The following is a 13421-nucleotide window of genomic DNA, read 5'->3' as shown; positions in this document are numbered from 1 at the left end:
TCATCTTTCCTGACTTTGATTTACAAAACACAATTAGTAAGGTGGTTAGCTAGAGGGGAAAAAAAATAAGATTAACAAATTTTTTTCTTATCAAATAACACATGAGATTAACTTACCAGAAAGAAAAAAGAAAAGAAAAAGAAAAAAAAAAAAAAAGAAAAGAAAAGAAAAGGAAAAGAAGACAGAAAGAATGAATGAGAGCAAACAAGCTGAGCTATAGTATGTAAATATTTCTTTAAAATAATGAAAAACTCATAATCATGACATCATTATGAATACTAATGAATATCATGGGAATATGGGGCTTATTTCTTTCTAATATGTTCTATACTCTAGTTTCTTTAAGTAGCAGCAAAAAATACTTGTTCAAATGGTCTCTTCCAACTATTGATTAGAAAACTCATCAATAAAAAGATCAATTAAACATTTCTTTAAATTTCAAATGTACACATTCCCTTGTACAATTTTTCTGACAGTTTGATACCTAGTCTTGTTGTTGTTGTTGTTTTTAACTTCAAGAAGAGGAAGACTTCTTTGTAAGGTAGACTTTTTAATTTTGACTAAAGAGCATAAATCTCTCCCTAATAGCTTCCCATCATTCAATTTGGTTCTTTGTTTGAAACAATACATTTATTTTAATTTTTTAAAACTTATTACCATATAATGTATTATTAGCCCCAGGGATACAGGTCTGTGAATCGCCAGGTTTACACACTTCATAGCACTCACCATAGCACAGCCCTCCCCAGTGTCCATAACCCCACCACCCTCTCCCTGACCCCCTTCCCCCAGTAACCCTCAGTTTGTTTTGTGAGATTAAGAGTCTCTTATGGTTTGTCTCCCTCCTGATCCCATCTTGTTTCATTTATTCTTTTCCTACCCCCCAGAAGCCCCACGTTACATCTCCATTCCACATATCAGGGAGATCATATGATAGTTGTCTTTCTCCGATTGACTTATTTCGCTAAGCATAATAACCTCTAGTTCCATCCATGTCATCACAAATGGCAAGATTTCATTTATTTTGATGGCTGCATAGTATTCCATTATATATATATATATATATATATATATATATATATATATATACCACCTCTTCTTTATCCATTCATCTGTTGATGGACATCTAGGTTCTTTCTGTAGTTTGGCTATTGTAGATATTGCTGCTATAAACATTCGGGTGCACGTGCCCCTTCGGATCACTATGTTTGTATCTTTAGGGTAAATACCCAGTAGTGCAATTGCTGGGTCATAAGGTAGCTATATTTTCAACTTTTTGAGGAACCTCCATGCTGTTTTCCAGAGTGGTTGCACCAGCTTGCATTCCCACCAACAGTTAGGAGGGTTCCCCTTTCTCTGCATCCTCGCCAGCATCTGTCATTTCCTGACTTGTTAATTTTTAGCCATTCTGACTGGTGTGAGGTGGTATCTCATTGTGGTTTTGATTTGTATTTCCCTGATGCCAAGTGAAGTAGAGCATTTTTTCATGTGTCTGTTGGCCATCTGGATGTCTTCTTTGCAGAAATGTCTGTTCATGTCCTCTGCCCATTTCTTGATTGGATTATTTGTTCTTTGGGTGTTGAGTTTGCTAAGCTCTTTATAGATTTTGGGTACTAGCCCTTTATCTGATATGTAGTTTGCAAATATCTTCTCCCATTCTATCAGTTGTCTTTTGGCTTTGTTAACTGTTTCCTTTGCTGTGCAAAAGTTTTTAATCTTGATGAAGACCCAATAGTTCATTTTTGCCCTCACTTCCCTTGCCTTTGGCAATGTTCCTAGGAAGAAGTTGCTGTAGCTGAGGTTGAGGAGGTTGCTGCCTGTGTTCTCCTCAAGGATTTGGATGGATTCCTTTCTCACATTGAGGTCCTTCATCCATTTTGAGTCTATTTTTGTGTGCAGTGTAAGGAAATGGTCTAGTTTCATTTTTCTGCATGTGGCTGGCCAATTTCCCAACACCATTTGTGGAAGAGACTGTCTTTTTTCCACTGGACATTATTTCCTGCTTTGTCAAAGATTAGTTGACAATAGAGTTGAGGGTCTATTTCTGGGCTCTCTATTCTGTTCCATTGATCTATGTGTCCGGTTTTTATGCCAGTACCATACTGTCTTGATGATGACGGCTTTGTAATAGAGCTTGAAGTCTGGAGTTGTGATGCCACCAACTTTGGCTTTCTTTTTCAATATTCTTCTGGCTATTCGAGGTCTTTTCTGGTTCCATACAAATTTTAGGGTTATTTGTTCCATTTCTTTGAAAAAAAATGGATGGGATTTTGATAGGGATTGCATTAAATGTGTAAATTGCTTTAGGTAGCATAGACATTTTCACAATATGTGTTCTTCCAATCCATGGGCATGGAACATTTTTCCATTTCTTTGTGTCTTCCTCAATTTCTTTCATGAGTACTTTATAGTTTTCTGAGTATAGATTCTTTGGTTAGGTTTATTCCTAGGTATCTTATGGTTTGGGGTACAATTGTAAATGGGATTGACTCCTTAATTTCTCTTTCTTCTGTCTTGTTGTTGGTGTAAAGAAATGTAACTGATTTCTGTGCATTGATTTTATATCCTGACACTTTACTGAATTCCTGTACAAGTTCTAGCAGATTTGGAGTGGAGTCTTTCGGGTTTTCCACATATAGTATCATATCATCTGCAGAGTGAGAGTTTGACTTCTTTGTCAATTTGGATGCCTTTAATTTCTTTTTGTTGTCTGATTGCTGAGGCTAGGACTTCTAGTACTATGTCGAATAGCAGTGGTGATAATGGACATCCCTGCCATGTTCCTGACCTTAGCAGAAAAGCTCTCAGTTTTTCTCCATTGAGAATGATATTCGTGGTGGGTTTTTCATAGGTGGCTTTGATGATACTGAGGTATGTACCTTCTATCCCTACACTTCGAAGAGTTTTGATCATGAAAGGATGCTGTACTTTGTCAAATTCTTTTTCAGCATCTATTGAGAGTATCAGGTGGTTCTTGTTCTTGAAACAATACATTTTATCCTAAATTTTACATAAAAATCCTTCAAATGTTAATGATAATTTGTTAATGTGACTTTAAAACATGACTCCCAAAACTGAACTTGAGTTTTTTAACTTCAGTCCAACTTGTGGAGCTCATTTCCTTCATCTTACTGATTATCCACTTCATAGGTATTATTTATTTTGAAATCTGTAATTGCTTTAAGTAATATGATCAGAGCACAGAGAAATGAAATACAATTGCTTGCTTTTAGAACACATTGTAAGTGAATATCTTTGGATTAATTTACTTTGATGCTTTGAAATTCTTATATTAAGATGGAGTAAATTAAATCATTTATTATCATTATAAGTCCATAGGATAAAGAGGAAACAAAGTTAAACTTTTAAGGAAAAGGATTGAACAGTAATGAGATAATATCAAAAACAATATAACAACTCTTTTCCTTCTTTAAATGGTCATCTCTCTCTCTCTCTCTTTTTTTTTTTTTTTTTTTTTTTTTTTAAGTAGGATGCATGAGATTTGATAATGCACATTTTACTAATTTTTCTTTTTGGAGACATTAGTTGAGGAGCAGCACAGGTTTTATTGATTACCTTTTAAAAAATGCATATGTAATCTCTTCCTGTGAATACCTTACTTTATCTTGTAACTATTTAAGAAGTGTTGACCTAAAAGCATAAATTGAGTTAATTTTACAGTTGTGGGAGTATCTACATTTGGTTAAGCACTGTGTAATATCATTTAGGAATTGAGCTTTTTTCTGTAGCACATAATCTCACAATGCAGATGGTGACATGTCATTTTGATCGAGTTCTTCCATCTTCCCATATTGTCCAGCACATAAGTGCCTTATGTGGAAGACAGGCATAATAATTTTTGCAAGACTACTATTTACTGAAACGAATTATTCTGAAGGGTGATAGATTTATCTTCACAAAGTATAAAGCTGTTTATAGGATAACTATATGCATTTCTATTTTTAAGCCTTATTCTAACACACACATAAATTTGTTCCTCATCAGAATATCTATACTGGGGGCGCCTGGGTGGCTCAGTGGGTTAAAGCCTCTGCCTTCAGCTCAGGTCATGATCCCAGGGTCCTGGGATCGAGCCCCGCATCAGGCTCTCTGCTCCGTGGAGAACCTTCTTTCTCCTCTCTCTCTGCCTGCCTCTCTGCCTACTTGTGATCTCTGTCTGTCAAATAAATAAATAAAATCTTTAAAAAAAAAAAAAAAAGAATATCTATACTGAATAACATTACACTTTACCTTTTATGTGAGTATTCTTTTAAAAATTACTAGAAATTAAATTAAAAATAATTAAAAAATTTAAAAAATTAAAAAATTAAAAAAATAAAAATTCAATTAAAAACTATTAAAATTATTTTAATATGATTTATATTATTTACTGTTTAATTATTATTGCAAATGACCTTAGAGTCTATTTCTTACTATAGTGAAAAAATACTGACAAAATAATTTATACACCTATGTATTTTGTTATGCTTGTATCAGTTAAATAAAAGCCATGAAAGCAGACTCATTTTCAAGCATATTTTGCAAATGTTTAGAAATAAATGTTATGTTAAAAAATAACTAACTTTGTTATAAGTAAGAAAATGCAAACTAAAGGTAAATTGTCTTTGTCCTTTCTCTTTGAAACTAAATTTTTACTTTTTATATTGCCCACAGAATTGTATTTTGTGTTGTCTCTTTTTTACTGATGAATTAGATAGGAGTTCTGCCACACTATCAGTTTCAGAAATATTCTTGAGTAATAACATGAAAACCATGTTGAGAATTCACCAAAAATGTCTCTGCAATTTAGTTCATTGCAAATCCTCTAAAATGTATACGGATTATTTAAGCAGATCTGCTATTATTTTATTCTACCTTTAAGTTTTCCAAATAATTTCATAAGTAGATATAGTTAATACATTTTTAAGAAATTATATTAGTAGATAACTACATGCTGAACATTACACATTAAACAGTTACTTCTTTTTAAATGAAGTCCAGTAGATACACTATGTTACACTAGCATCAGGTGTACAATGCAGTGACTTGAAATTTTCCTACATTATGCTGTGTTCATCATAGGCGTAGCTACCATCCATCACCTACAACACTCTTCCAATACCATTGACTGTATTCCCTGTGCTTCACCTTTTATCCCTGTGACTTTCTCATTAAAAGTTACTATTCTTCAATGAAAATGATACTAGTATATAGACTTTTAAATATGCTAAGCTCATTTTCTTCTGGCCTTATCATAGGGAGTACATTTTTTCATCTCAAAATCAAGGTGAGGTAGAAGTGACCCTTAGGGTCTTTTTTGAGATGGAAGAAAGAACACTGAAGATAGAGTAGTAAAGGGATCCAGTTTCTGAAATAAGAAAAATTTTGGTGGAGATTTTGGGCAGCTTAGATTGCTAGTAGTTGTGCCACTGGATAGTGGCTTGTGTTCCATTTTCTTAAGCACTGCACAGATGAGATTTCAAAAGGGAATGGAAAGATTGCTGTGTTGTTTGGCAAGTCCAAGACGAACTTTAGGTTTTGTCTTTAATTCACTGTGTGTCCTCTAAAACTGTTTAAATAAAATTTTGAAGACAAATTACTAAAATACAAAAAAAGGAGTTTTAATAGGTAATGAATTACTATCTTAAATAGTGAAGAGATAAACAATAATTTTGAAGTTTAAGTTTTGTTTTCTTTTTAATTCTTATTATATAATTGTATCTCCAGTTTTCATCTGAGAAACATATAAGATCATTATATGAGAAGTATATGGAAAAATACAAATTGTCATTTTAAATGCTTTCAGCAATACTTTTTTTTTTTTAAGCAATTCAAACAGTTAATGAGATACACTTGAGGGAATTAATTTGCTGTTGTTTTTCTTTCTACACCACCTGTTAAATTGTGCAAACTGAGATTTATGACCTATCTGAAATATGAAGATGATATTAAAGAAATGACCAGCCTTTGGTGTTAAATTGCAGTTTTGACTACTATGTTTGAAATATAAAATATGAACAATAAGAAATCAAGCAACAGCTTGGAAAATTAAAGTTACATAGAAATTTTAGGAAATTTCAAGAAAAACACTTACAAAGACTTAAATAAATCATTAAAACTATAAATCTAATGCCCAAAGCATTAAAATTATTACATAATTGTCAAAATATTTAGAAAGAGGAAAAGTTAGGAAATGTGTAAGCAAAATTATTATCGTCCATAAAGAAACAGCAATGGAAAATATAATTCAAGAGTTATCACTACTGAGCATAATCTTTAAAGTGAATAAATGTAAAGTAATAAATGTAATTAATTGCATACAGTGGGACTGGGAATAGGGAGACATGAAGAAAGAAACTAGTAGTTTTTATCTATGCCTTTTGCATTATTTTATCTTATCATGCAAATCTATTACTTTGGAAAAAGGAATCAGTACTTTTGTTGTGAGTAAAACTAAATCTTAGACCAGAACTGTGGTTTAAGATCTATATAAGATAAATTGAAGTGATTTTATAAATTTCAAGTAAAAAGTTTTCATGTGTAAGGACGTCTGAATGAATAATTTTTACAAGTTAAACTTCAATTTTATCCTTGAGAAATTTTCATTGAAAATTCTAAATTACTATGAACATATTTCTTTCTGAAATGCATAAAATGTACTTGTATATGTATAGTGAGTCCTTATTTCTCATGTAAGAAAAAAAAAAGTGTTTCAAAATGACAAAAGATTGCCTAAGACATATGCAGCATTCTGGTCATAATTATCTAAATTACTTGGCTGGTTCTCATTAATAATTCTTGAAGAAGACTTAATCTGCTTTCTTATATAAAATCACCTGTTACTCAAATCCATTAACACGGCTGTTGCACAATTCACATGTTTCCCATTGTTGTTCTCCCAATGTCAGGCTTACATACTTATAGACTGTAAGAAGCATAATGTAAGAATTTTAAAACACTAGATTTTTAATCCACAATCTTAAGGCCTCTTCAAGTTTAGGGCTTCAAAGACCGATGTCATCAATTTTATTTATCTCAACACCCACTGACTAATCTACTAAGAAACAAGGTAGTTTACATTACTCTTTAGGAAGTTCTTTTTAGGACATCACTGCAACTACTAAGGGACAAAAGCTTAAATCTTTATCATTCTAAACTCTTTTTAAGATAAGCCTTGCTGGAATAGAGGCCCACTGAGAAAACAGTAAGTGGGGAAACACTCCTCTCTGAAATGTACAGTAGGCATTGAATTCAAAAGCTTGTTCAGTGGCTTCATGAGGAAATGGTCTGTGTCATTTAAAGGGACTTTTTTTTTTTTTTAAGAATTTATTTATTCATTAGAGAGAGAGACTGAAATCACAAGTAGGCAGAGGAGTAGGGGGAAGCAGGCTCCCTGCTGGGCAGAGAGTCCCATGCAGAGCTCGATCCCAGGACCCTGAGATCATGACCTGAGCCAAAGACAGAGGCTTAACCCACTGAGCCACCCAGGTACCCCTAAAGGGACTGGGGTTTTAACCAATATTTTTGTGGACAGGGTTTGGAGAAATGGTAATTGGATAAGAAATAGAATGAAATGCTGAAAAGGGAAATGTGGAAGGATAAGTAAGGGAATGGCTGAATTCCCATAAAGATGTAGTGCTTGAGGTAAGGGAGAGCACCAAGAGAGAAAGAAATGTGCACTATTGGTTTGCCTATTTCTAATTTCAGCTTCAATTTCTTGATATCCAAGTTTTCTGAACACTGTACATAATCTGTTCCTAAGGATGAATTCCATTCTAATAGAGTTCTAGTAGTATTTATTTACAAAAGTAAAGTAATTTTCACATGTGGGAATTCCAAACCTAGAAAAGAGACATTTTAGAGGTGATTCACATCAGACTTCCTATAGAAAGTACATTCCCCTGCAGTTCAGCACCATTAAAATCACCATTAAAACTAGTAATAAAACTTTCATGTCTCCAAATATAAGACCTGTGCACGATAAGATACATGGGATTGTCATTTAAGCTCTTCTAGTACCCATGAAAAAATAAAGAGCTCTGTAGTGTACATGAAGAACAACAGCTAGAACTTTAATAAGCAAACACAGAAGGAATGAAATTAAAAATATTAAAAAAATAAAAGAATAGTAGTTAAAGATGATGAAATAGGTGAAAACTAGAGGAGCAGAAAAGAGTCATCTTGGAAAAGCCCGTCATTCTGAGTCTGTAATTTAAACATTTTTTCAACCCTTTTCAGTTTGCCTTCTGAATTCATAAGTCTGGGAGAGAATTCTATTTGCTTGAAGTTCATACTGTAGGGGACAAGATGAAATCATGTGTACAACTAGGATAAATATAGCAAGAGTCTTATCTAGTAAGGCTATATAACAAAAAAGAAAAAAAGTGATGAAAGCATAACTAAATCATGTTGCATGAATCCTCACCAACTCACTTTCAAAAGCTGAAACCCGATGTAATCTGACATTGCACCAAAATTGAATTTTTATTTAAAGCAAGCAAATAGCATCTTCTGAGAGGTTTGATGGAAAATTCTATATTCTAAGTATTTCAGTTTTTATCTAAGTTTTACTAACTAATGAGTTATATTGGAAATTGCATTGCCATTTTCTTAATATCGACAATGACTTTGAAAAATAATATATTCATGTTTAATCATTTCATGGGAAAAAATAATTTCAATAGACTCATTTCCGCTACTCTCGCTCAAGAGATTTATCTTCTAAATTGCAAGGAAGTAGTTTTTTTTTTTCCTATAATAGAACTCCAAACTATCTTATACAGTATATTTGCACAGTACATTTTGACTATGTGATCCTGAATTAAATAGACGCATGAGGTTATATTTACCCTGAACAATTTATTGGTAAATCATTCTATGAAACAATTTTCACAAACACATAAGAAGAACACTGTTTTGTGGGAATTGTAAAGTAAGGAACAATATTAAGGTGAGGAAGAAATTAGACATATACGTGTTTAAACTTCGAGAATGCATAGAAGAATGAAGGCTCTAAGCAATGGAATTTTCATTAAATTCATTTAACAAATGTTGTTTGACTATCTGCCATGTGTAAGGCACTGTACGCAACATGTTGGGAATACAAACATGAATTAAATAGGCCCTTGACCAAAAGCGATAGTAAGATGTGATGGTTAACTTTATATATTAACTAGGCTAGGACTAGGCTATGGTGCTCTATTGTTTGGGCAAGCACCAGTCAAGATGTTGCTGTGAGGTTGTTTAGAGGTGATTAACACAATTGTTCTTTAGAAAACAGATCATCTTCCATAATATGAGTGGGCCTCATCTAATAGATTAAAGGCCTTAATATTTAAGAATGAACTTTCCCAAAGACAAAGGAATTCTTCCTGAAGATTTCCACACAGAAATCTGCTTGTTTCCAGTCTGCCTACAGATTGCTAACTCAAGACTTCAATATGAGCTTGTGTCTGAATTTCCAGTCTATTTGCCTCATCTGTGGATTTCAGACTCCAGACTATAGCGTCCACTCTTACCTGAATTTCCTGCTGGCTGTTCTCCCCTAGGGGTTTCAGACTTGCCACCCCACCCACCATCACCTAAGACAATTTCTTGTAATAAAAAACATAGAGATAGAGACAGAGACAGAGATAGATGGAGATGGGGATAAAGATAGTGATATATATATATATATATATATATATATATATATAGTGATATTATATATATATATATATACATATATATATATATATATATATATAAATTCTGTTGGTTCTGTTTCTCTGGAGAAAAGTTTTCTCTTTATATAATACTCAAAAATTTCCTCAGGACATCATTTTATAATTAGAAATGTAAATCTAGAAATGTAACACCAGATAGCTTACACACTCTGAAATTGACATCACTCTTGTGTTTAAACAGAAAATAAAATAGCTTCACATAAGAAAACATTATTTAGGAATAAAAAATAACAGAACAATATGAAATAAAAGTTTACTTGTTGTAGTCTTTATTTCATATATATATATGGACTATGTTAGTTACATGGGAAATATCTTTCTTTGTTGGTATTCATGGAATGTCTCTATAGTCTGCATTTAACAATTATAAGTAGGACATAGTTTTAGTTAAGTCACAATTTTCAATATTATTCCTAATGTTTTAAACATATATATTGGTCAGTTGAAATGAATTTATCTTGCAATTTCAACAGCCAAGGCAATAGAAAGGCCATAACTTAAAGAACATACATTTGGGGCACCTGGTTAACTCAGTCAGTTAAGGGGCCAACTTTTGATTTCGGCTCAGGTCATGATCTCAGTGTCATGAGATTCAGACTCATGTTGGACTCTGCCCTCAGTGGGGAGTCTGCCTGAAGATGCTCTCCCTCTCCCTCTGCCCCTCTCACCATTCATGTTGTCTCTCTCTCTCTCTCTCTCTAAAATAAACAAATCAGTCTTTAAAAAAATTAAAAAAAAAACATTAATATTTGTTCTCAAAAGTACAAATCTGATGTTTCTTACTCTTTTTGCTTATTCTTACATTAGAATATTAACTTTTTTGTAAATTTGGTTTTATATAATATAGGTAAGCTAACATATTTTCTTTCATTTTTGCATTATGCATTCTTAGCATAAACTCATATGTAGCATGAATATAAGATTTCCATAGGCTGTGATTTGGAAAATGTGATGCAATAAATTAGTTCTTCATAACTATCCTGGCTTTGACACACTGTTGAGGTATGCTTGCAGATAAGGGGTTCTCAGGTTGAAGGGAATGAGTGAAGACTGTTATCATGGGGTTTGGTTTTCACTTCTTCAATTTCTAATTTTTAGAGAAAATCATATATAATGTATACATGTATGTATGTAATTTCTCACTATATATAGCCAGATATATAGAGACAGATAGATATACATAATCCTATATAATTTCTACTTTAGTTGTTTTAGGAGAAGCCTATGTATTCAAAAGCTTTAAAGAAAGGAATTCAGGTAAGTCACCCCTATTGTCCAGACATGTCACAGTGTCACATAAAGTTTTTGCTTGCTTTTTCAGTTTTAGATTCCAAATAGTTAAATTAACTCAACCAGAGCCATCAAGAAATGTTCTGAAAAAGCACATTCTTCAACATTTGCATTGACTAAATTACATTACATTTATTATTACAAATAACAACTCTGGAATTGCAGAGTACTGGTTAATGGTTTAATTCCAGAGTACTGGTTAATGGTTTAATTCCAGTACTCTGGAAGAAAATTCTTTGTCTTTAAACTTGCAAATCAAATTCATGAGGTGACAGTTTTGTGATGAAAAGTATGGGTTTCACAGGTTATCTTATTAGTTAGTAACTGAAGTTTCAAGGTCTGTGATATGAACAACACATCTGTGTCAGCTACAAAACTGCTGGTCCTGTAAGACTCAGAGATATATTCTCCTACAAAATTATTTTACTTTAATTCAAATCATTTTGATGATGCATTTCCTATATCTGTGAATTAGCCCAGATTTTTCATCCATAATTCTTTTATGAAAATATGAATGTGGTATAAAATTGTATGATTTGCTTTATCACAAGGAAATATGTATATTTTCATATATACATTTATTTATTAACATACACATATGTACTTTATTCAAGATGGTGTCAGTTATATGATTATAAAACAAAATAAAATTATATGTGCAATTTAAAATATTATCTGACTTATTAAACCATAACTTAGCAAAAATGATAATAATTCCATTTAGCAATTTATAACAAATATTTTTAAATTAAAAATGGTTTCATTTGTTTTTATTTTATTATTTTATCTTAAAGATTTGTTTATTTATTTAAGAGACAGTGAGAGAGAGCACATGAGCGTACATCAGCGTGGGGTGGGACAGAGGGCGAGAACCTTCAAGCAGACTTCCTGCTAAGTGAAGAGCCCAGCATGGAGCTCTATTTCATGACCCATGAGATCATGACTTGGGAAAAAACAAGAGTTGGATGCTTAACTGACTGAGCCACCCATGCACCCCAAAATGGTTTCATTTCTTTTAAACAATCATAGACGTATTAAGTTAAGCTATTTCCTTTATTTCAAGTAAGAGGTCTTTTTGCTATAAAATATCTGGAGGGTAGCTGGACTATCTTATTTCACCCATATACTTTTTTTCTTCTTATTTTAGGGCATAAGTTTAAGGTATAAATTGTTGTCTCTGTCTATCAATAAACAACAACAGTGGCTAGGTTGAAAATACGACTTCAAAGAAAGAAATCTAAATAACGACATTAAATATTTATTTTACTCCTATCTCATGGTCATACCAACCTTAAAAATGAGTATCAAGAGAGAGTCCATGATGAAGTCTACCAATATCTTATCTTATATTGGGTGTTTGGTGCATGTCCAAATGTGTATGGAACACATAAATAACATAGATGATTTAATATTACATATTTTCATGTATACATGTTTATGTGGAGAGATACATATAGTTATAATATAAAAATAATTATAATTTATCTTATTAAAATATAGTTTCTATATAGTCTATATAATCAATACCCATTTTGTTAAATATCATTTTATTTTCTGAATCCTGTACCAATATTTTACAGAAAAAAAAGTCTTTCTGGATGGGTAAGGTACACATAAATAAATTAAAAAATGAATGTTTTGTTTATAAATCTAAAGTATTCATTCCATTGAGACCTCATAAAAATGAGATGAAAAATAAAAAGAAATCTATCTTTATAAAGCAACTAATAGACCTCAATTTCCCATCAGATTATTTGCATGCTATTTTCTTTCATTTTGTTAAAGTAACCATTGCCTACCAAAATGTAAAACATCCTAAATTAAGGAGTAGGTAAACTTACTACACTGTGTTCATCCTACATATTTCACTTCCATTGTCTTTACTTTAATTAGAACAAGTAATTAGGAATCCACAACATATCACTTTTCTTCCTCAAATATTAAACTTGCATAGAATAACAGCCCTTATCCCAGTTTTAATATTCTCCTCCCCGAACATCTCATATATGCATGGATTTCCTTGTGTTTCTGAAATGTAATTCTACTTAACAAAAACTGCCCCATAAAACTGCAAAGGAAGTTTTTAAATACTTGCCTGAAATCCAAGGAGCTTTTCACTAGGCTTAATGTGCCTCTGAAATTCACATTCTATGGGTTGTATCACTTTGATTCCATCTTCATAAAAAACATAGAACATGTTTCCAATTCCCAGACCTTAGAAATAAAAACACATTCAAAAGTTCAAAATAAAACTAACAGAAATCTTTACAACCCAAACTCAGTGTTCCTCATAATACCAGCAGGAGATCGATTTGTAAAGTTGTGTAATGTTAATAAAACAAACCATATGAAGCCTTTACCATACACCAAAGCAACTTTCTGATATTATGCAGATATTCTACTTTA

General features: G+C 32.2%; 1 protein-coding gene across 1 annotated transcript in view; it reads right to left on the bottom strand.

Moving 5' to 3' along the window:
- The window catches only part of FSTL5 (follistatin like 5), a gene marked incomplete at both ends in the record, with an annotated part of 636306 nt that overhangs the window by 81342 nt on the left and 541543 nt on the right, over positions 1-13421 (bottom strand). Inside the window, one exon of the mRNA XM_080796324.1 lies at positions 13111-13229. Within this exon, the coding sequence (XP_080652450.1) occupies positions 13111-13229 (119 nt within the window). The remainder of the gene's footprint in view (positions 1-13110; positions 13230-13421) is intronic.

The sequence above is a fragment of the Martes martes genome (assembly GCF_963455335.1).
Source record: "Martes martes genome assembly, chromosome: 2".
NCBI lineage: Eukaryota > Metazoa > Chordata > Mammalia > Carnivora > Mustelidae > Martes > Martes martes.
The sequence above is the reverse complement of the archived record's forward strand: the minus strand, read 5'-3'. Positions and strand labels throughout refer to the sequence as shown.